This window comes from Miniopterus schreibersii, assembly GCF_964146895.1.
Source record: "Miniopterus schreibersii genome assembly, chromosome: 12".
Lineage (NCBI taxonomy): Eukaryota > Metazoa > Chordata > Mammalia > Chiroptera > Miniopteridae > Miniopterus > Miniopterus schreibersii.
Window position 1 is genome coordinate 68,996,411 of NC_138112.1, and position 24,582 is coordinate 69,020,992.

At 43.5% G+C, this 24,582-nt stretch overlaps 1 protein-coding gene across 1 annotated transcript; it reads right to left on the minus strand.

Annotated features, from left to right (window-relative positions):
• Positions 1–31: 31 nt before the first annotated feature.
• Positions 32–23,052, minus strand: MAJIN (membrane anchored junction protein). The gene is made up of 11 exons (XM_081153546.1): positions 22,945–23,052; positions 16,953–17,070; positions 13,574–13,619; positions 11,208–11,283; positions 10,903–11,028; positions 9,974–10,005; positions 9,364–9,455; positions 7,821–7,884; positions 4,046–4,118; positions 3,098–3,215; positions 32–2,508 (listed from the first exon to the last, which is right to left on the minus strand). The coding sequence occupies exons 2-11, from the start codon at positions 17,051–17,053 to the stop codon at positions 2,463–2,465; spliced, it is 774 nt and encodes a 257-aa protein (XP_081009672.1). The 5' UTR covers positions 17,054–17,070; positions 22,945–23,052; the 3' UTR covers positions 32–2,462.
• Between the last annotated feature and the right edge of the window lie 1,530 nt (positions 23,053–24,582).

Consider the following 24,582-nt stretch of genomic DNA (forward strand, 5'->3'; position numbering starts at 1 on the left):
AGCCCCCAGGTCCCCTGCCTCAGCGGCTTACCACTTCCAAGGCCCAGGAACTGAGTGGTTTGCTGAGTGGCTCCTCACGCCTGCTGCTGGTTCTTCGGATTTTTATCTGCCAGCATTTGGGAGCCACACCCTCTTAGAGATCAGCTTTCAGGCCTGTTGCCCTGCCAGAGGCCTCAGAGCAATCCCACCTGGGAGATCCAGCTCTTGTCTGAGGTGTGGTCCAGGAAGAGTGGCATCTGCTGCTTTCTGCTCCCTTCTGCCCAAAAGCTGCCCAAGGTCCAGGGCTGCGGGAAGTGAGGTGTGGAGAGAAGCCCTGGAGCTGGTGGAGTGGGCGGCTTTGTGCAGTTGGAGAGAGAGGGCCCAAGACTGGGCTGAGTTGTGGCCACCTGGGTTCTCTTTGCTGTGCGGCCTTGCGCAGGACACATATTGAGGGCCTCACCACCCCCACCTTAAAACTACTAAACTCAGCCCTGCCTGTCTCCTTAATCCACTGCAGAGGAAAGGTATGGGAGGAGATTCTTAAGGACAAGGGGAATGACAGCATGTTTCCAAGGCCTGTGGCTGTTTGTAGCCATAGGATCTCTAACTGCATGTGAGAACAACCTGAAAAAATTAAAGCTCAGGTCAAAGTCAAAACTCAAGGCAGCTGCCACTCACTGTTCCTGTAATAAATAAATAAAAAAAGAAATGACACCAGCGGCAGTCTCCTGAGATGTGCCCGGTGGCAGAGCCAGGAGGAAAGGGGGTTCTACGTCCATTTCAGAGTTGTCAAGTGAAGGGCTTCTCATCCTGGGGGTCAGCTGCAGAGTGGGCTCCCCCTAGTCCCCAGAACAACAGAAACTTGACGCTGAGAAGAGACTGAAGCTGTTGATCCTAGCAAATCCCATCATTCAGTCCAGCTCTGGCTCTGGTTTTACAGGTGAGGCAACTGAAGCTCAGAGAAGGAATGTTACTGAAGGTCACACAGCTAGTTAATTTCAGGGCTGACTGGGAACCCAAATCTGCTATCCATGCATAGTGCTAAATTACACTTGGGACAAGAATGAGGTAAGTTGGAAAAAGACCCCCCAGTTACCAGTAGCTGCAGGGGCTGGGGAGGGGTGGAAATCAGAATGAAGCCTGTGGTGAGCGACCCCAGGGCCACTGCCTCATGGACCTGCTCAGAAAGGCAGAGCCAGCGGCATGGACTGCCAGAGCTGGAAGGCATTGAGCTCATCAAATCCTACCCTTTCATGTTCCAGATGAGAAAATAAGAACCAGAGAGAAAGCGACTTTGCCAAGACTCCACTGTAAGCTAATCAGTCAGGCGGCACTCAGCTCTCCAGATTCCCAAGTGTGCCTTTCGGCAGCCTTGTGAAGCAGGCCAGGTTTGGGACAATAGGGCAAAGGCTAACAATGCAACTTGTCTCTAGTCCTCCAGTCCTGACACACGATGGCTTTCCCTTTGGCCTCCCCTCCTCAGGTCCCAGGCCTTTTCACAGCACCCTGCCTTTTCTTCCCACCCAAGGTAAAGGCAGCAAAACAAGGGGTCTCCAAGGGATCCAAGCAGTCCAGCCCCAATGTCCCCACTCATCCTGAGAACTGTCCAGCACCTGACAGATAAATCAGCTGTCTAAAGACTAGAAGTGACAAGGGCTCATTACTTCACAAGGTGGTCCATTCTAATACTGAACATCTCTAACAGTTAAAAAGGAATTCCTTTGTCCTCAGCTAAAATGAATTTCCCTAAATTCCCAACAATCACTTTGATCCTCTGTGGCCACACAACATGAATCTAATCTGTCTGTCCCAGATCAGCCTTGTGTTACATGAAGACAGAGCTCAGGTGCCCTGGTCTTCTCCAGGGGCCCTAACCTGGACTGACTTCAATAAACTTACATGTCAAAAGCCAGAGGGATGGGTGGGTGGGAAGCATTCATCAACTGAGAGGCTGCACTTTGGAGCCAAACTGGGGGAACTGGGAAAGATGACTTTTCAAGGTCAGCAGGGCTCAGAACAGTGAGTCTGGCAAGACGCCATTTCCTAAGCGCCAGGGAAGGTACAGACCCCACCCACTCAAAGCATCCTGTCAACAAGAACAGGTAGAGCCAGGGGAGAGTTCAGGCATTGCTTCCCTGCATCTTGAGGGAAGAGTATGAGCTGTCTCACTCTACTCCACTAAACTCAGTCAATAACTGTTCATAAATAATTTATTGTCATTAGGATCCTAAGTGCTAGAGATGAAATACCTAAACTGAACCTCTGAGCAGTACAATTCTCAGACTAGTGCATTTTAGAAAGTTCTTTTCTTAGTTTTAAATTGAAAAAACATTTCACTGAAAAGGAGCGAAAGACAGAACAAATGGACAAGAGGACTCAGGGAGTTTGGGGCCCTCATTCCCCATGACTGGAGTGTCATAAGGAGAGGATAAGGTGGGAGGAGTCACTGCGAGAGTACACTTCCACTGCTGCATTTGGAAGGCTCACTGGCTGCTCTTTCTGAAGAAATATCTAAATGGGAAGAGAGAGCTGCAAAAAAGAAAGCAAAACAGGTTGAGACTCTAGAGGTCCCCTTCTCTTCTCCCAGGTCACATTAGGGCTCCATTAGCTAGGGCATTTTTGCTCTGGGGAACCACTCAATGGAAATTCAAGTCTGGACCAACATTTGAAAAGGAACCCAAATTAGATTATACTCAGGCGGGGGAAATAAAGAATTGCTGAGCTCTAGACAGACAAAGGGATTTGCTAACTGCCCTCTGTGAAAGGGACGCTGAAGACTCGGGGGGAGAATGGAAGCATTTTGGTAACCAAATCACCTAAATGAGCCTAGTACAATGGGAATAATCTCCGTCCAAGCAGCATTTACGGAACCAGGCCCAATGCTGGGCACACTGGGTAGGGTGGGGTGTGTACAAATGAACAAAGTGCAGTTTTATTAAATTCACAGTTAGGGGCCCTGTGCTCAATCTCATTTTCACCTATCCTGCAAGAAATAGAGACTATGCATGTAATCTGCTTTCTTTTCTACTCTAATTTCCCAGAGAGACCCAATGCGGCAGACTCTGGAGCTACTTCACCCTGGGTCTCAGTGTGATGGCAGGAGAGGAGCCTGTCTTACCTTAAAAACCCAAAGAAGCCACTGGTTCCCAGGTCTGTGGGTCCTCTAGGTGAAGGTGGATTGCTCTGCTGCAATGGTGAGCTAATCTCTCCTGCTAGGCTGTCCTCCCACCTAGAGCCTGCAAGGAAAACACTCAGTCAGGGAAAGGCCACTTTCATGTGAGCAAAAGGCAAGATACTTGGCATGAGCCAAGGGCAACCTCACATGAGCCAAGGGCAGCCTCACACCAGGATTTTTTGAAGCCAGGTGAATTGTTTGTTCTGACTTTCCCAAGTTCATCTCAGCTCAGTAAGATGCTATTCAGACCTTGGAGTATTTTCAAAGTCAGACCCTGAAATTTGTACACTATTCAAGTCCCAGCCACCCCCCATGGCGGGTATCTTCACACGGAATGACAACTTATTGGAGATCTCACTTGCTTACACCCTGCACCTGTGATGACTGCATCCATACTGAATGCCCAGGCCGAGTGAAAGATCATCAAGTTAGAAGGGCAACACTGCGACATGCATTCCCAGCCTTGCCAAGCATCTGCTGCACCTTCAGTATTAACACCAACACCCCGAAGGGAAGAGAAGAGAGCAATCCTAGAGAGTGTTCTCCAATAAGATGAAAAAGTGAAACACCCCTTCCAACTTTTCTGTAGAACTTATCACCCCACATGGAAATGTTCTGAAACATTGTGGGCATCAGTTTCACTATTAAAAGCATGGGAAGGACATGTACTGCCTCCCTTCACTTCTCATGGGAGCCGGGTGTGAGGTGGTTTCTATTACTCAAGGGCAGGCCCCCAGACTGGAGGGTGGCCAACAGGCACCTCCACAGGAGTGAGGCACATGGCCCACCAAGCATGCCCAGACTCAGAGCTCTGTGCTGCTCTGCTCACCAGAAAACTAAAAGGGACAGAACAATTATTAAAGGTGAATAAATGCATTTCCCAGAACCTACCCCGTTCCTGGACATCAGTGCCATCAAATGCTGGAGTCTCCTGATATTCCTGCTGGGTGTCTCTTTCCCTGCTCTGATAAAAAGAGGACCAAGAAAAGTTTTAAATTTCACTCCTATACAGCTTGGGGGTCTGAATGCTATTTGCTGGAGAACTGATTTCACATCAGCACTGGGGCTGGCTTCTGACTGCCAGGCAAGTTCTATATTTCCTTCTGTATGACTGTCCTTTTCCCATTTCAGCTTCCTGAACATGGTCCTTCCAAAATCACAAGATTTAAGAGCTGAGAATAAACCAACCTGGGCCTAATTTATCATTACATAGTACTGAGTGCCAACTATTAATAAGGATAGAATATTGAGGTTTCAGAAATCAGGAGGACTTTAATTTTACTGTGGACAAATGTATAATCTATGTGGTAAAACTGACACATAGACTAAATATTATAAGATGGTGTGATAAGACTACCCCACGAGTCTATACAGAGTGCTGTGGTCGATGAGGAAGATGTGAATAGAGCGGGTGGCAGTTAGTCAAGGAAGACTTCACAGCGGAAGTGCTATTTGAATGGAGCCTTGATGGATAAGTGGGATTTTGTCAAAATGGGGGTTAATGGGGGTGAGGAGATGGTCAGAGAGAGCAGGCCATTCCAGACAGGGACGTGATGTACAAAGGCACAGTGCCATTACGAGTAAATATGATCAGCATGGTTAGAGTTGGCGCAGGGGAAACATGGTCACAGCATAAGCAATCAGCACACAACACAATCGCATGACTTCTCCTTGTGCTATCCCTTTATAGAGCTTCCTTTTGACATCCTACAACTGGTTCCAAGCCCACATTTCCAGTAGACACTGTGCTAGTCAGAAACATCGATCATATATTTTCTTTGGGAATCTCTACCAACTGACCACTGCCTTCACCTGGGCAGAACCTGAGGGCCCGACCACCAAGCAGTGCCGGGGAGCTCTTTGAGCCGTTTTGCTGGTGAAGAATTCTGTAGCAAGCGGCTGCAGACTATCAGGGTAGGTCTGGCAGGCAGAAGCATGGCAAGCCCTTAGGGAAGCTAGAATATAGCCCCCATCCTAAGCATAAGCTGCTATTTCTGATATGAGCTTTTCCACAAACCATCAAATTCTAGACCGCATAGACAGTCACTTAAGTCATATTCCTATAAAAGTGAAAGGAAACTCTAGGAAGGGAGAAGACCATCTCTTACCTCTTCTAGACAGGGCTGATATGGAACTCAGAGGGCCCCGCTCTAATTTCTAGCATGAGGGAATGATTCTTACAAATTAATGAAACTGGTTTGGGGCTTAAATCCTGTTAAAACTGGTTTGACGCATTGACCCTAATGAAAGCATCTAGTAAGGCTGGTAGTGGGAACCAGAGGGCAAAGGCCCTAGGACAGAGGTAAAGCCTACTTCTGAACCAGGGGGGATTTCCCTCACAAGATAATTTAGCTTCCCTATTCTGAAATCTTGCGAGAGGTCTTAGGCAAATGTCAAGAGAGGAAAAAACATTATAGCCTGAAATAAGACTGAGGGCACCATCTGGGACATCCAATGTACACAATACCCTGAAAACCACACACAAGGTTGTCTTCTGTATGTTTGGGGCCAGATATGCTTAGAAGTACAATTCAAGCAGAGGTGGAAAAAGCAAAACAAAGCAAAAAAACCTACACACACAGCAGTGTTTCACCTCTGGATGATTCTTCTGTCCTCACCCATTTTTTATCCTTCCACCCTCTGGATCTCTAGGTCTGGGACCTGGGGTAACAAAGGGAATGAATGGGTCTGCCCTTCCTTCCTATTCTCCCCAAAACGCCTTTTACGGAACAGAGACTTTATTCAGATATGTGTTGTATTCTTCTAAGCTTTCCCCACATAGGCTTTCAATGTGTTCAGACGTGCATAACCCACACTGTGATCCTACATCCTAACTTCTATCAAAGGGGAGAGAAAATTTTAAAGCATTGGACCATAGGAGCAAATTCAATTTTTCCAGCTCAAGTGACTTACACTGAGAGTCACTGTGATCACGTTAGTTTAGGAAAAATCCTTGCCCTAGGAACAGGTCTACAATGGAGACAGTCTTTGGGCTTTGAGTCAAAATCAATAAACATGTTCCTTTTCGTTTTTTTGCAAAGAGTTTTTGCTAAACTCAGTATCAGGTTGAAAAGTTAATTATGTTGAATAAGAAACTGTGGGTACTGTTCTTGAGGGAGATGATTTGTCAAACTAAGAATAGGAAGGTATGAAGGGTAGAGAGTGAAGGAAATGTTCCTTTAGCAGTAATCATCTTGGTTGTATAAAGCGTCTTTGTTCTCCAGGGCTTCATATACCCCTGTTGTACTTCTTCGGTTTTTCTTCCTTCTCTAAAGGATGAGAGGATAGAAGAGGGTAATTATCTACCTAAAATCACTCTATCAGCCATTTGGCCACAGCACAAGGAGGCCCTGTAGCCCACTCCTGCCCACACAGGTAGAAGTCTGAGTCCCAAAGGGTACAATCTTCCTCCAACTAAATGGTAAACTCCTAGAAAGAAACCAAATTTTACATGTTTAGGCACACCCCTGAATCTAACACAACACCTTGCAAACAGGAGACAGAAGAACCATTTCGGAATGAAAATCATTTCATTTTTCTACTTAAAATTGTTTTAGGGAATTCCTGTAATCTTGAAGGTAGCCGTAAGGCTTTTCATGATCCAGCCAGTGTGGACCTCTCCAGTACCATTTCCCAGCACTGTACTTGCTCCAAGCTCCAGGGACACCGGCTTGCACTCACCAAAAGCACTGTACTCCCTCCTCTTGGCCTTAATTCTTTGAGCTACTGTGAGCTACTATAGGAACCCTCCCTCACAGCCACCTAGTCTGAGTGAGGTTCTCCTTTGCGGCCCCTTTGTACCCTGTGCTTCCTTTATTCCTGCACATAGTTCATCTATCAGTAATTGTCTGCCTACCTTTATATTGTTGGCACTTCTCTTTAGGAGAGATTGTGATATCCCTGGCACATAGCAGACTCAGTAAAAGTTTGTTGAACGAATGCATATATAAATGTGTACTCACTAACTGATCATGTTATGGGTCCTGGGAAGGCGAGGGAGGTGAGTTAAGAGTGTTTGTATACTTAAGGTAAGACCTACTTTGGAGAGAGATATGAGAAGAAAAAGGCATCAATAACAGCTATTTGGAGAGAGGGAAAAGAAAAAGGGTGCTATTTTAGAGGCTATTTGGAGACCACTATGGAAAAGCAGCCCTGAAATGGAGGAGCAGCAAAGAGATAAATATCTAAATGGAGAATAGACCTCAGAATGAAATAAAAGATGATTAGGACCAGTCCATCACTGCTCTAAATAAGTTTTCTCTTACATGCCTAGCTAGTCTGTAAAACCTAGATGTTCCTAGACTCAGACCCCAATATAGATGAAGGCAAAAAGGTTTCTAAAGAGAAAGTTCTATACTGGATCCTACCTCAATTCAACAGACCTCTTTTCTTATTTCAACTACAAGTACAAGAAGCAGCTTTTTAAGCTGAGAAGAATTAACAAAAGGACTCATCGATGTGTACAGTGTTATGCAGCTACTTTTGGGACAGGCTGTGGCCAGGACGGAATGGTTAAAAGTTGTTCCACAGACAGTGAAACCTGAGAATGAGTTCAGTCAATTCAGTCTGTACTAAGGACCAAGATGTGCTGGTAACAGGAATCCTGACTTGCTTGTAGCAGAGTGGGAACGGTCAAGAGCCTCGAAGCCTCCACTGTAGTGCTTACCCTCCTGGTTTCCATAAGGAGCTTCTTGTTGCTGGAACCTTGGCTGGAAGTCCTCATCTTGGCCCTGAGGTGGGGGGAAAAGCCCAGGAAATGTTACTGGCAGCAGCAACATCACCACATTCAAGCAAATGGGGCTCAAATGAATATTTCAGCAGGTTGGCTATTTTTATACCAGTCCTGGCCTGCAGAATAAATTGTGTGACCAAATCCTCTTTGGGTGCTGCTTTAATTCACAGTAGAATCCCAATTTGAGATATTCAGGGATCTAGTAGTTGAGAAAAGGAAAGTGGATTGACAGCAGGTATCAGATTTTGAAATATCTGATCGTACATCAAAACCCAGAGAAAGGTAAGATGTAAAGCTTTGTCTCCACAGAAAATTCAGTCAAACGGAACTGAGCAAAGCTTCACACCTCCAAGTACCCTCACATTCCACCTGGCTGGGAAAGGAGTTTCCTAATTCTTCTCCACCATGTGCATTAGAACATTAGGAGGGTGTAGAAATCAGCTCCCTCATGGTCTACTTTCACTAGTCCTGTATGTCTTGGGACCCACACAGACCCAAGAAAAAAGCAGCTGCTCTCTGTGAACCTGGGCTGAAAGCACTTTGGGCTGGGGAGCAAACCACACCTTGGATTATTCCAGCAGCCCTCTCTGGGTGCTACTAAGAACTGAATTGTTTTACTGATTCATTCTGTCCCTGACAGAGAATCAAAAGAAAATAAGTAGCCTCCTCAATTGCAACTTCAACATGTTAGGGATGTGCTCAATATTCCACCTAATATCGCAGCACCTCACCCGATAATTGATACATACCCTCTTGCAGACATTTATATATATATATATATATTTTTTAATCCTCACCTGAGGAAATTTTTTCTGTTGCTTTTTCAGAGAGAGTGGAAGGGGGAGAGAGAGAAAGAAACATCGATGTGAGAGAGACACTGATTGGTTACCTCCTGCACGTGCCCCGACCTGGGCCAGGGATCAAACCTGCAACTGAGGTGTATGCCCTTGACTTGAATCATACAGAGACCCTTTAGTCCAATGGCAGACACTCTGAGCCAAACTGGCTAGGGAGCAGACATTTATATTTTAGACTGGACTATCTTTTAAGGTAGATTTCTAAAAGCTTACTGCTCACTAGGTAAAACAGAATTACATTTTATTTGTTTTGTGTTCTTGTATAATATCCTGGGACTTCTTAAATCTTGTGCCTTCTGATTGCATTTTCTGGTAGTACGACCATAGTAAGTACTCAATGAATACGTGTTGGACACAATTGTATAGATCTGATTGCATTTCTTGTCAGCCTTCGTCTTAATGAACAGAAGAATCCTGTTTTGCTGAGGAAAGGACTGTATTCAAATTACATTGCAAATATCAACTTGCTTCCTTCCCTTAGTCCATCCACTGGAATAGGCAGGTACCAATGAAGCCCTGAGAGAGAAGGTGACTCGCCCAAGGACAAGATCAACCAGCAGCAACAGCTGGCAAGGCCTAACTAGAATGCAGGATTTCGACTCTCTCCCAACACCACTGACCTGTCCAGCGCTGGCCTGCTGGGGGAGCTGGACACTTCCATGCGTTTTCGTTTCTTCTTCATGGCTCCTGCTGCTTTCTTCTCAGCTAGGACCTTCAGAGAGGAACCAGACGCCCATGAATCCTCCTTTTCCAGAGCTGTTCAGTTCATGAGGGCACAGTGAACTCCCCATCTTTAAGTTGTCAAAGGCAACTTTGCCAAGTTTGCAAGTAAGGGTAGACATTCTGTTAGTCTTAGAAATTTATCCAAGGGGGAAAAGATGGTTTCATGTATCCAATTCTTTTTTTCTTTTTTTTAAAATTTAGTTACTGATTTTAGAGACAGAAAGGAAGGGGGGGCGGGGAGAAACATCAGTTTGTTGTTTCACTTATTTATGTATTCATTGGTTGCTTTTTGTATGTGCCCTGACCGGGGATCAAACCCACAACCTTGGCATATGGGGACAATGCTCTAACCAACTGAGCTATCCGGCCAGGGCTCATGTGTCCAATTCTGATTGAACCTGGGCAGCAAAAAGGGAAAAAGTAAGAGGAAGAGACGAGAGAAGGATTTTTTAGACAACATGAAGCAATAAAGGCAATTTTCACATTATATACAAAAGGCAAACTTACCAACCCAAGAGGACTGTCCTTTATTGGTTTCCCTGCAACAGGAAATTTAAACGTCATAATGGATCGAAACACTGTTTCACCTGGATTTCTGGCTACCATTTACTTGTTTTACTATACAAAACCTCTGTGTATACCCTTTCCTCTTCTGCCTGGTACCACTTATCCTAGAAATAGTCTTCAAAAGTATCTTTCTCCCCTATTTTAGAACTATTGTCATCTACAAGCTGAAAATTTAGAGTTTGATTCACACTGTATTCTAATGAGATGCCACTTAAAAAGGGGGTCCCTACTATGAAATAAAAGGTGGAACTTCAAGCATCAGTAACAAATTAACTGGGGAGATATTTTGAGGCAAGGCCTTTGTACTCTTTTCCAAATCAACCTGGCAGGTGTCTACTTGTTCCTCTATAAGTAAAAATTGTGATGGCCCTTAGAGATTAAAAATTGGGAGATACCACTAAAATGAAAGTCACTGAATACTCTAAAATGGAAGGAAGCACTCATATAATAAATAGGTCTCTTCCACTGAGTGATTACTGTCAGACTTTGTACTTACTTTCCATCTTCCATATTTATATATTTAATAGTTTTAACAACTCAACGAGATAGGTACTACTCTTCTTCACCATTTCACAAAGGAGGCACAGAAAAATTAAAATTAAATTTATCTAAAAATTAAATTTAAAAAATGTATCTCAGGTGAGGATTAAACAAAATAATTATCGAAGGTCACACAGACTCAGTGGCAAAGCCACCAGGATTTGAACCAGGCCATCTGGCTTGGAGCACATGCTCCTGACCTCTGCACTGTGTGGTACTGGCCCAGCCTGGCTGACATTCTGCCGTATTCAGCTTGCACCGCTAACCCACGGAAGCTCAACCTTCTCCTTTTATTTCTCCACCACCCACACTTCCATCACTCCACTTACCAGGTGACAGGTTTTCATGAAACCATTTCATCTCCACGTATAGAGTCAAAACAAATGGGTAGGGGACCAAGACGATTTCCCCGTGTTTGAATTTCAAGCGGGACACTCTCTCCCATTTGCTTTTATCTGGGAAACGGTGCTAAGGAATGAGGAAAGAAGTCAATATGAATCCCTGAGTACTTTTTAGGGATAAGACTCTTTCTCCTTTCCCTGACTTACCCTCCAAACTACCTAACGGTTTGTTGCTTCCATTTCAACCTACAATGTAAGTTGTAGCTCATTCCCATCCAGAAATGAAAGGATACAGGGAAATACAATGAAGTGTTCTGTAGCAAATGGCTGCAGATTGTCCAAATTTCCCAAGACCACACGAATGGAATCCTGAAAAAAATATTTGAAATGACTTTAATCCTGTCTAGTGTCAGCCAATCTTTCCATTTATACTTGTCCCTGTTCTTTACATACCCCATATTCTATTAAAGCTGAACTATTTGCTGTTCCCTAAATGTGGCTTCTGTATCTCCATTTCTATGCTCTTGCATAGTCCATTCCCTCTGCCTGAAATGCCCTTTCCACCCATCAGCTTATGTCTAAGTCCTACCTACCTTTAAGGTACACTTCAAAGCCATCTCCAGAAAATTTCCCTCAATTCTCCAAGTTGTAATTAACTGGCCTTGGGCCTTTACTACATTCCATCTATATATGTTTTATTTTCCTTACTGAGAAATCTCCTCAGGTAGAATATATACCTGATTTATTTTAGTACCCCTTCCATGGTGTCTACCATAGTGGATGATACAAAACAGGTCTCCAGTAAACATATACTGAATGAACGAATAATCCTGGTATTTACTGATACATAGTTATATTGCCTTTGCTTAAGTCAAACCTTTTCTTCTACTCTTTTAAAATCTTAATCAATTAATCTCTAATTAACCTAGGCTTATTACTAATTAAACAATTTGGTATCATAAAAAGACTACTAGACTTCTATAGGGGAAAAAATCTGAATCTCAGTCCTAACTTTGTCATTTCCTCTCTCATTTGGGCTCATTTACTCATATTTGGGCTCAAAGAAGGCAGAAATTGTGTCTTATTTATCTTTCTCTGTACTAAGCATAGTATCAAGCTTATAATTTTTAATATCTAATGTTTTGATACATATTAATTTAACACTCACTAAAAACCCTATGAGATAGACACTTGTATTATCCCCATTTTACAATAAGGAAACTAAGATAGAGAAGTGAAATAACTTATTCAAGGTTCATAGCTAATAATGGTGGAGCCAAGATATAAAACCAGGTAGTGGGGTTCCAGAACTTACATTCTTAACAATTAGGCTACACTGCCTATCACTAAATGTTTCCTAAATGAATGAAAGAGAATAACATCTGCCTCAAAACTAATGACAGCAAGAGAAAGAGAACATATAAAAAGCACTTTGAAAATTTTACTATGTGGCAGGCACTGCACACATCTATTTCTAATCCTTACCACAATCTTGAAAACAGGCATTATCTATTTCCCTGATTGACAAGTAAGGAAACAGACTCAGGGAAGGTAGGTCACTTGCCCAAAGTTACCTGTGAAGGCAGCACTGGAATTCAAATCCAGTCTGACTGGCTCTAAAGTCTATGCCCGTTCCACTTTACTATGCTGTCTTGAGTTCTCTGCCCAAATTAAGTGAAGCAAAGTGAAATAAATTCTGCTCTACTCACAATTAAGACAAGCAAAAAACTGTCATGGTCCTATATTGTTATTTATAACGATGTCTCTGAGGTCCTGCAAGATCCTAATATATCTTTCAACACTTACCCAAAGAACCACAAGTATCTTTAAGGCTATGACTCAAATTTTTGGTTTCACAGAGTATTTGTGTATTTAATTATATTTGAATTCTTTGAAATGTGGCAGCATATGTCTTCATAACCCACAATAGTCTTAAATCACTGAGTTGTGAAGTTAGAAGAGAATAAACTACTTTAAAACTCTATCAATGAGGCAATCAAGACCCAGAGAAATAAGTGATTTGCTGAGGGCCACACAGCTAATTAGTGGCTCAGCCAGGACTGGAATCCAGGGCCAGTTCCCAGAACTCTAACCCCTAGCCCAGTGCTTTTACCAATACAAAAATGTCCACCTGCTCAGTCTTCTTCCTGTGGGAAAACCTAAAGCTAGAGGAGCTGGGCAGAAAAGGAATGAAAATGAAGTAGGAATAAAGCAATGGCAAATGTTTCCAATTAAAATGAAGACACAGCAGCCTTGTCTCTCTATTTACACTGGAGTTTCCTGAACGTCAAGTACCAGGCAGTGGTTGGGATGGTGAGGTTTCTCTGAGCCCTGGAAGGCGGCAGTCCTTCCAGTTCTCCAGAAGCTTTCTCTATGCCAGCTGCCACAAAAGAGAGCTGCACAGGGCTGGAAACCCTGGTAGAAACAAAATAACTCGGCCTGAAAGGTGCTGACACTTCAACTAGGAAAACTGAGAAAGGATATAGGCTTTAATTTCCCTGGAAAAACAGTAAAATTTCTTTGCAGAGGAAATGTGGCAGGGAGAAGTAATCAAGTGGAGGTTGTGACTCAGTTGGTAAGAAATAATTAAAATCTGGATATGGATGCATCCTTGGCTTAAAGAATTACTTTCCCAGAAGCTGTCAGCTTCTTTCCCTACCTCCAGCTCCTGGACGACGACTTCCTTATTTTCTATATCTTCCCCTCTAGAAGGTAAATAAACAAGAGGTAAGTAAGCCAAGAAGAAAAACTCTGGAGACAACAGAAAGTAGAGCAAAAATAACACTTCCACTGAGCTAAAGAAACATGACTAAATAATAAATGTCTGTGCTGACCCAGTACTCATGGGAGGAAGTGATCACCTAGGTGGTGTGGTCTGAGAATAGGTACAAGGCTATATACCAAAGTATCTTCTCCACTAACTTGCCAAGACCTGAAATTCCCACTGTGAAAGTTATTAATTTGTTAGACCATTTGTACTCAAGTATAGTTTGATGACTCCTAGGGGTCCTCAAGACCCTTTAAAGGGGTCTCCAAGGGCAAACTTATTATTTTCATAATAATACTAAGATGTTATTTGCCTTTTTCAGTGTGCTAACATTTGTAATCATTAGTACAAAAACAATGGTGAGCAAAATTGCTGGTGTCTTAGCATAAGTCGAGCCAGTTACACTAAACCATACTAACAGTTGTAGTGATCATTACTGCCACACAGGGAAAAAAATCCAGTTTCATTTAATATCCCTGAGGGAGAAGTAAAAATTTAATCTCAACCTTTGAATGCATGTCTTTTAAATATGTTATGTGATAAAGTGGGAAGCATGCATAAAGCACTTCTGCCTACAGAAATATCAGAGTTGTCTGGAGGAAAAGCACTTGTGCAACTAAGCTGCAAACAACTAGCTGCTCTTTTCATGGAACAGTATTTTTTTAAAAATATGTTTTTATTGATTTCAGAGAGGAAGGGAGAGGAAGAGAGAAACATCAATGATGAGAGTCATTGATTGGCTGCCTCCTGCACACCCCCTACTGGGCATGGAGCCCTCAACCTTGCATGTGCCCTGACCGAGAATCCGGTGGTGACCTCATGGTTCATGGGTTGACACTCAACCATTGAGCTACACCGCCAATCTGGAACAGAATTTTTTTTTTTTTGTTTTGTTAATCCTCACCTGAGGATGTTTTTTCTATTGCTTGTTTTTTAGAGAGTAGAAGGTAGGGAGGGGAAAAGAGAGGAAGAGAAAGAGAAACATTGATGTGAGAGAGACACATCAATTGGTTGTCCCATATGTGCCCCAACAGGGGCTGGGGATCAAAACTGCAACCTAGGTACGCGCCCTTGACTGGGAATCGAACCTGTGACCCTTTGGTGTACAGGCCGATGCTCTATCCACTGAGCCACACAGGCCAGGGCTCACAGAGCAGCATTTTACTTGAATGATCAGTTGACACACAAAGTATGGTTATTATTCAGACTTGGTAATGTGACATTTCCTCAAAAATAAACAGTAAGTTTATCAATTCAAGTATTTGTTGTCAAATGACGAGTGATAGTATTTGTCATCAATGATAAATTTTGGGATTTCAAGCAAAAATTTGCACTTTAGAAAACTTCTGTCCACCACAATGAGGTTGGCAGGTTCCAAATACTTAAAATATTTTTCTGATGAGACAGTAGTGATATTAGCAAATATGATTTTTTGATATTGTACAGGCATACCTCATTTCATTGTGCTTTGCTTTATTGTGCTTCATAGATGTTGCCCTTTTTAAAAATTCAAGGCAAAACTCTCCACCGGCAAAAAGATTACGGCTTGCTTTACTGTGGTGGTTTGGAACCAAACCCACAATATCTCCAAGGTATGCCTGTATAATGAAATGTGTTGCTATTTGGATGATCTGCATAAGTCAGTGAACCAATGTTTTCCAAATGACCAATGAAACACATTGTTACAAAATCATTCTAGGTAAAAGGTTCATTCAAAGAACAAGAATGACCAATGAATTTTAATGCAGCAGAGTTCAAAAAGTCCATTGATATAATTTCAGATTTCACATTGCAATTATCCTTTAAAAAACTACCACAGTAAAAAGTAAAAAGCCCTGGCTGGGTAGCTCAGTTGGTTAGAGTGTTGCCAAATACGCCAAGGTTGGAGGTTCGATCTCTGGTCAGGGCATATACAAGAAGCAACCAGTGAATGCGTAAGTGGAACAATAAATCAATGTTTCTCTCTCTAAAATCAATAAATTAATTAATACATTTTAAAATTGTAGTAAAATTTGCCATTTTAACCATTTTTGAGTATATGATTCAGTAGTATTAATTACATTTACAACCCATGGTGTGCAACCATCACCACTATCTATTTCCAAAGCTTATCTCCCCAAACAGAAATATTATACTCATTATGTAGTAATTCCCAATTCTCCCCTCCATCCAGCCCCTGATGACCTCTATTTACTTTTGTCTCTGAATTTTCGTATTCTAATATTTCATAGAAGTAGAATCATACAGTATCCGTCCTTCTGTTACTGGCTTATTTCTTTAGCATAATGTTTCAAAGTTCATCCATGCTGTACATGTATCTGAATTTCATTCCTTTTGCAACTTGTCTTTATGGCTGAATAATATCCCATTGTATATATGTATATATACCACACATATAACCACATTTTATTTATCCATTTACCTGCTGATGAACACTTTAGCTGTTTTCACCTTCTGGCTATTGTGAATAATGCTGTTATAAACGCTGTTGTACAATTTTACCTAAGAGTGAAATTACTGTGTCACATGGTAATTCTATGTTTAACTTCTTGAGGAACCGCCAAACTGTTTTCCATAATGGCTACACTATTTTATTTCCACCAGCAATATACGAGGATTCCAATTTCTCCACATCTTTGCCAACAACTGTTATTTTCCATTTAAAACATATTATAGCCCTGGCTGGTGCAGCTCGGTTGGTTGAGCGTCATCCCATGCACCCAAAGGCTACTAGTTCAATTCCTGGTCAGGGTGCATACCCAGGTGGAGGGTTTGATCCCTGGTCAGGGTGCATACGGGAGGCAACCGATCGATGTTTCTCTCTCACATCAATGTTTCTCTCTCTCTCCCTTCCTCTCTCTCTCCCTCTCCCTTCCTCTCTCTCTCTAAAATCAATTTAAAGAACATTTAATGATATATATTTTAAATTAGTAGGTATGTTAATTTTTCTGTTTTAATTTTTATATGATAAATATTGACAGCTATAACCCACATAATCAAAAACTTTGGGATACTCAATAATTGTAAGAGTGCAAAGAGGTTCTGAGGTAAAAAATTTTGAGAACCAGTGCCCCAAAGGTATGCCATCACTAATTTAGAAACATACACGAGTAATAACATATGGAATATAAAATACCTGGGAAATAAAGTCCTACAAGGTGCAACTTCAAGCCAGTCTCCTGGACTGGGTGAAGACAGAGAAGGGATGATGACCTGTGAGAAAATGCACTAACCTGTTTGCAAAGGCTACCCCTCCTAGCTTTAAATTTACCTGATGCTGTTGCCATATCTGATTTTCAATTTATATACATTGGATCCTGAATGAAGAAATCTTGTCTCTGGAAATGGGTAGGTGAAGGGTTTTAAACTCATTGCTCCCAAACAATAGCCTAAATAAAGTAGAAATATTAGAAAATTATTAAAAAGGTAAAGATGGCTCCTTATGTATGAAAAGAAAACTTGCCCAGTCTGTAGCATTCTCTATGAGTAAAATGTCCAACACTTAGCACTACTGCCTATGCCCCAGGCTCAGTTCTGATATTCATCACCTGGGCCGTTCTCCTACCAGCATGGGGAGTATACACGCTGTTTTGGGACGATCTCTATACCTGAAGTCAAAAGTCCTGAGCAAGTTTTGTCATTTACCTTACAACCTTGTGCACATCACTTTTCTTTCATGAAAATAATACTAACATCTGATGACTCACAGGGTTTAAATATCTATCCCCAAATATCTGTTGAATCTATTCTGCTGCCTGTCCTCACTTTCCCTGTAACCGAGGCCAACGTGAACAGGGCTCAAGCCAAATTATGAAACAATCTAAAGGATATACCAGTAAGTGGCACAATTAGGAAGACCTCTGCTATTAACCTTACATGCAGTTAAGAGAGGAGGACACCTCCCTGCCATAGCCAATGCAGCAAATAAGGATGTACACAGTTTCCCAGTGGTGCTGAGGAATGCCTCACCTTCACTGCCTCTCACTCTTCCTCTTCACCACCTGTGAGACTGCACTGTGCCACAGTGCCTACTATCCTCCTAGCACTTACTAGTTTTACTTTTCCTAGTCCAGAATCTCTGCCACTTAAGGTCCTCTCTGCAGGAAACTCAGGAAAGGGGAGAGATGAAAAAGAAGGATAGCATGTCTCTTCTCCAAAAGGGCAATTGGTATGTGCTCAGAGCTAAGGATCAAGCACACTGTAATTTTCTAAGTCACTAGGATTTTTCTGTGCCTCTTTTTCCTTTGTAGAGATAACAAACCCTGCACTTCCTGTCCCTTCATATAGATTAAATAATAAACAATGAGAGCCTGGCCGGGCGTGGCTCAGCAGTTGAGCATCAACCTAGGATCCAGGAGGGCGGTCAATTCCCAGTCAGGTCACAGGCTGCAGGTTCGATCCCCAGTGCGGGGCGTGCAGGATGCAATCAATCAATCACTCTCTTATCATTGATGTTTCTATCTCTCTCTCCCCCTCTCCCTTCCTCTCTCTGAAATCAATAAAGATATATTTTTAAAATAAATAAATAACGAGAGTAAGAAGTCCATATTTCTTGAAGATTAAAGCTACCTTTATACAATGCAAGGTACTGATTTCAGAGGAAGCTGAGATGAGGTAGAAAGAACAGGCACAAAGTAAGAACAACGTAGGTTTAAATCTCAGGTTAGTCCTTACTTAGTTTCTCTGGGCTTTGGTTTTCTTATTGACACAAGAACTAACAATTTTTTTCCCATGCCCTCTTATCTCAGTCCTCACAATATGCCTATAAGTAGTCTAAATTTGATAGATGAGGAAACTGAGACACTGAAAGATGAAGTAATTTCCATAGCTTTGAATGTTGAAAATGGGATTCAAACTGAGACAGTATAAATCCAGACTTGATGCTCTTAACCATTTTTCCACTCTGCTTCCTGGGGTTATTAGGAAAAAAATAATGAATATAAAATCATTTTGTAAATACTAAAATATTATATGCACATAAAGGACTATTTTCATTACTTTACTCCATATTACTGATACCATTTCTACTTAGCAGGGAAAACTCCTGTATGGTGGTGTCAGAAGATCTATGTGCCCAAAGAATGGAATTTCCCACAGTTTCCAAAGTTCAAGCCTGGGACTGCCAGTAAAGATATATCCCAGTGTCTGATCTCAGCTATTTGGGATTAGAATGACCGGAGGTTGGAGCCAGAGCCCAGCAGACTATTTAGACTAGAATTGCAGTCAAAAGTGAAAAGAAATAGTTGGTGCCAATTGCAAAATTACCAGAGGGGAAATACTATTTGTTCATATCCTGAGAAAAATCTTCCTGATTCTCCATGCCCAAGGCATAGCAGGAACCCAGGCTAGATTTGATGGCTTTAAAACAAAAAAAGTTATAGGCAATATGGGATAGTGGAAAAGACATAAGATTTGGAATTGGAAGACTAAGGCTTGAGTCCTAGCTCTGCCTCTTATTAGTTATTAAACCCTGAACAACTCACTTAGCCTCTTTTCTCAGTTTCTGCATCTACAGATGGGGATCTCATTTACTCCTCAAATTCTTGTGGGCATTAAATGAGATGATGCTATAAAATAGCACTTCATAAACTCTAGAGTATTATATAAACATTAGCTGTTTTGATAGATTTGAAGTTTCTCTATTAATGCTATACTAGAAAAACAAATTTAAGAGAGGAAAACAGATTAGCTTTAATCTCAGTGCATGATCTGACAAATCTCAATCTTTCCTTGAAAATCTCCAATACTTAGACTTAAATGACATGTTGGCACTGATGTTTGAAAGAAAGATTTTTCAAGGTCTTAGTAATTTGTTTCACATAAAGAAAAACCTGGGTCAGTGCACAGAACCTGAAGCAGGACTGAATGCTATATGAGGATAATGATATTGCCTATGGAGGTGGAAGGAGATGATAATAATAAGGAAGTACTGTCACTAATTTTTTCTGGTATTATTTGAAGAGAAAATCTTCCAGTGTTAAAGAATAAAAGAACTTCCACCGGCCAGCATGACTCAGCAGTTGAGCATCAGCCTATGATCCAGGAGATCGAGGTTCGATTCCCGGTCAGGGCACATGCTCAGGTGGCGAGATCAACCCCCAGTAGAGGGGGTGCAGGAGGCAGCCGATCAATGACTCTCTCTTATCACTGATATTTCTATCTCTCTTTCGCCCTGTCCCTTCCTTTCTCTGAAATCAATAAAGATATATTAATATATATATATATCCATCCTTGGGTGAGAATTAAAAAAAAAAAAAGCCCAGACACCAAAGCTCATGTTAACATACCTGTCTGCAATACTCTATGTATGTTGTCACATATTGTTGGCGGGGAGGACTGGCTACTTATTCGCTTGATTCTACTGGGAAAGGACAACTAGGCTCTCATGCCTGGCATCTTCTATGGATCCTATGCTCCTCTTCCTTTTGATATTTTCACTCTGTGTCCGTTCAGTGTAATAAACCCTAACTGTGAGTAAAAAGCTTTTCTGAGTTAAAACACACACACACACACACAAACTTGGTCCCTGCCTACAGTGAGCTTACAGGTAATTATAACTGTAACAACTAATATAAAAAATGATAGGGTGATATGGATGGGCCATGTTACAGACTACCCTAACCTAGAATGGAAGTCAGGAGAGCCCGCTCTAGGTAAGTGACTCCTGCCTGAAGGATGAGTGTGACTCAGGAATGCACAAATGAAGATGCAAGAGTCCTCAGTTGGGACCAGCATGGCATTTTCAAAAGAGACAAGTATAGTAACCTGGAACACAGTGGGCAAGAAGGACAGTTCTAGGAGATAAGACTGCAAGTGAGTCAGTCACCACACATTTGATAGCCTCGGGCTCTGTTCTGCATCAGGCACTGTTCTGAGCACTGATGAACTGGGTAAAAAAAGAAACATGATTCCATCTTTAAGGGCTTACACTTCAGGAGGTGTGGAGAGCAACAGCAAACATATAAATAAATAAATGTAATTTGAAGTACTCTAAGTACTATGAAGAAAATAAAATAGGGTTTTGTAGTAGTGAAATGTGGCCAGCAAAGGCCTTTCAGAAGAGATCACAACAGAGTTGAGGCCTTAATGGAAAGGAAAATAACCATGCAAAGTCAAGGGAAAAAGCATTCCAAGCAGAAAAAAAACCAGCAAGCACAGATGCCCTGTGATAGGTGAGTTAATGGATAGAAAGGTCAGTGTGACTGGAACATAGAGAATGAAGACAGAGTAGCAGGAGATAAAGTCAGAGAGGCAGGAGCCAGATCACATAAGGTCTATAGACTGTTGTAAAGAACTCAGATGTTATGCAAAGGGTTTTATAAAAAGGAGCAAAATGATTTATGCTTTAGGAATATCACTCTGGCTGCTGAGAGGAAGGCAAACTACGAGGACAAGTAGAAGCAAAAAGACCAGTTAGGAAGCTTTTGCAGCAGTCTAGGAGAAAGATGTTGCCGATTTGGACTTTGGGATCTTAGTAGTTATTGAATAGTTGAATTTGAGGCATATTTTAGACTGATGGACCACATGTGGGAATCAAGGATGTCACTTGACTTTGGCCTCTGCTATGAGGTGACTATTGGTACATACCCTTTACTGAGATGGGGGAGGATGTTAGGGAAAGAGATTGTGGAGAACAATCGATAGTTCTGTTTTGCTTAAGTCTGAGAGGCCTACTAGACATCCCAGTGGATATGCTAAAGCGGTGGTCTCCTAGTGTGCAAGGGATGAAAATATAAATTTGAATCATCTGTATTTAGGTGGCACTTGGAGCTGTTGGAACGAATGAGAACATTTAGGAAGAAAGCACAGGTAGAGAAGGGATGAGAGCCTGCCTTATAGGCCAAGTTATGGATTGTGGAGTCCATCCTAAGAGCAATAGGAAGGCACTGAGGGTAGAAAAGAAACAGCACGACCACACAGCTCTGTGTTAGAAAAAATAAGTCCCTCTGGTTGTAATGTGGGAACAAGAGCAGATGGAGAAGAGCCAGCTAGGAGACTCTGCGGTTCCAAGCAGAAACTGATAGTAGCCTGGTCTACACCGATGAAAGCGTAGATGAAGAGAAGTGGACTCGTTTGGACAATGTCCAAGATGATGTCTACTCGTGATCTGGTGACTTGATGGGGTGAGGGGCAAAGACCATTTCTCATTGTCTGAACTAGGATAAAAGATAATTGTGCCACTTTCTTTACAAAGGAGCCTTAGAAAGTAAGGTTTTGAGGGGAAGATGTTGCATCCTTATTTGGACAAGCTCAATTTTGAGGTGCCCATGAGATATCCAAAGAGTGTCTAGGTAGACTGTTCCATACTGTGTAGGCCTACTACCTGCAGATGTGCAGATGAAAGAACTAAAGTTCAGTTAAGTCCAGGGTGTACACCACAGTATACCTGCCTGGACCTTTCTGTCCATGTTCCCAGATGCCAAGATTCAAAAACCTGAGGGGCTGAGCAGTGATCTCACTGAGCGCCATGACTCAAATATTTACTCCAGGTTCAATCTGGCATTTCAAAGCCAGAAACTCATCCCAATCGTGAAGACGTGACGTGACAAGAAATGCTTCAATGGAAGAAGTTTTGTTTTCCTGGCAACTGCTAAGCCTGCGTTACAGGGTGGGTACGGATCGGAATAAACGCTTTTGTTATCAGGCTAAGTTTTTTAAAGAGGGTGGGGTGTGCGGAGGTGGGGGCCTCAGAAGACTGGAGCTCTGCCAGGCGCAGCATTTCCCGCTGGGTGTGGCACAGCTGGAAGATCGGTCCCTGAAGTCTGGCGGACAGACACGTGGGCGAGGTTCTCCACCTCCGCGCGGCTCACAGGCCTGCGCAAGGGGACCCTACCGGCTCAGCTCGGCACAGGCTGGGCACTCCGCTAAGGCGCACGGACGCCACTGCCCTCCCTGCCCGCTCCCCTCCCCCAGCTCGCCCTCGATCATGCGCAGCTGCTGCCTGAACCGCAGGCCGCCACCTCGACGACGACGCCGACGACGACCACAATGACCAGGCCCTGTGGTTGGGCACAGGGTGTGCTGGGCGTCCGAAGGGGCCCAAGGGCTGCGAAGGTTAAGTTAGGGGACAGCTGCGGAGTGGTGGGCTGGGGCCGGGCCGGAAATTTCCCTCCGGTAAAGAGAAAGCGACGAACAGGAGCACCAAGCCGCTGGCCCGTTACCTCGCACCCAAGGTCCTGCCGGCCCAGCCGGCCTCTTTCTCACACACTGAGCGCTCTTCGCGCCTCATAGGAGTGGCCTCGGCCCTCGGCGGGAGTACTCACTAAAGAATCCTCTCTGAACAAGGCGGCCGCCGATCTCGAAAGAAGTCCGGCTACAGGACTCGCTCAGCGCTCGCCCGCGCCCTCCGCTCGTGATAAAAGCCCGCCAGACCTCCTGCGCACGCGCGGCTGCCCGCCCCGGCTCGCCCGGCGGCCTTCTGCGCACGCGCAGATGTGCTCCCCGCCCCGCCCGCGGGGCGCGCGCGCTCTGGCTTCGCCGCGGTCAACGCGCGCTCGCAGCTGGGACGGGGGTCGCGCGAGGCGGAGACGGAGAGCCGCCCTGCCCCACCTGGAGCCGAGATGCCCGGGCGCCCTCCCGCAGCTCCGCTGGCATGTGCACCAGTTGCTCCTTTCGTGCCTACTACGTGCCTGGTGTGGTCGGTCTGGAACTATCGACTGCAGAGCCCCTACTGTGTGTGGAGCGCAGCGCAGGCCCTGTCTGCACAGCCTCTCCGGCAACGCGGATACGACCGTCCCCACGCCAAAGAGGCCTGGAGGAGCGCGGTTGGTTAGAGTGTCGTCCAGTGTGCCAGAGTTGCGGGTTCGATCCTGGTCAGGGCACATACGAGAATCCACCAATGTCTCTCTCTTTCTCTCTCAAAAAATCATAAGTAAAATAAATAAAGAGGCGTGGAAATGGGAGCCAACTGTAGAGGCACAAGGACTCGAACCGAGGTCTGTGTGATTCCAACTCCCAGCACCTTCCCCCACACTTCCTGCTGATCAAATTCTGACCATGTTGTGAATTATTAAGTGATTCTGTTCAGTTCTGTCCCACATCTGGGTAGGGCTAGGGGTACTGGGGGTGCTTGGGCATGCCCACTTGGCTGTCCCCTTGGGAGACAGATACCCTGTGGAGGCAACTGTTATCCCCATAGTCCTGCATTCTCCTGCCTCCACTTTAGCTGCCCATGTTCCTTCTGCATGCAATGCCTCCCCTACCCCTAAACCTACCCCACTCTAAAACCCTACTCCACCTGCTGTGGACAGGAAAGGGTTTCCAGGGAAAGTAACTTTAAAAAAATTTTTTTATATGTCTTTATTGATTTCAGAGAGAGGAAGGGAAGGGAGGGAGAGAGAGAAACATCAATGATGATTGAGTCATTGACTGGCTGCTTCCTACATGCCCCCCACTAGGGATCGAGCCATGTACCCTGACCAGAAACTGAACCTCCCTCTCCTGCTCAACCGCTGAGCCTTGCCAGCCAGGCAGATAATGAATTCTTAACAGGACAAGTCACGGTAAGTAGTCCTGCCCCAGGCAGATAGCTTTTTTTAGTAAAAGGTTTACTCGCCCTTGTTTTTGTGCATCTTTGAAATAAGCCTAACCACCCTCAAGAAAGCACCTAATCTTGTTAACTATCCTGTAACCCAACCCTTCTCCCACCCTCATGTAATCTTCTTTACATTCCTCTCCTTAATCTCAAGTGCATAAAAGGAACTGTAAAACTGATTATCCAGAGCATTTCAGATCTTGCTCCTTGGCAGTTGTCCTCAGTTTGGCTCAAATAGACTAATTCTCTATGGGACATTCTTATCTCAACAAAGTCCTGATAGTAAACTCCAAAGAAGGCTGAGTCTTGTATATCTTTTGGTACTCAGGGCAACTAAGCCCCTACTACTGGACAGTACTCCCAGAGG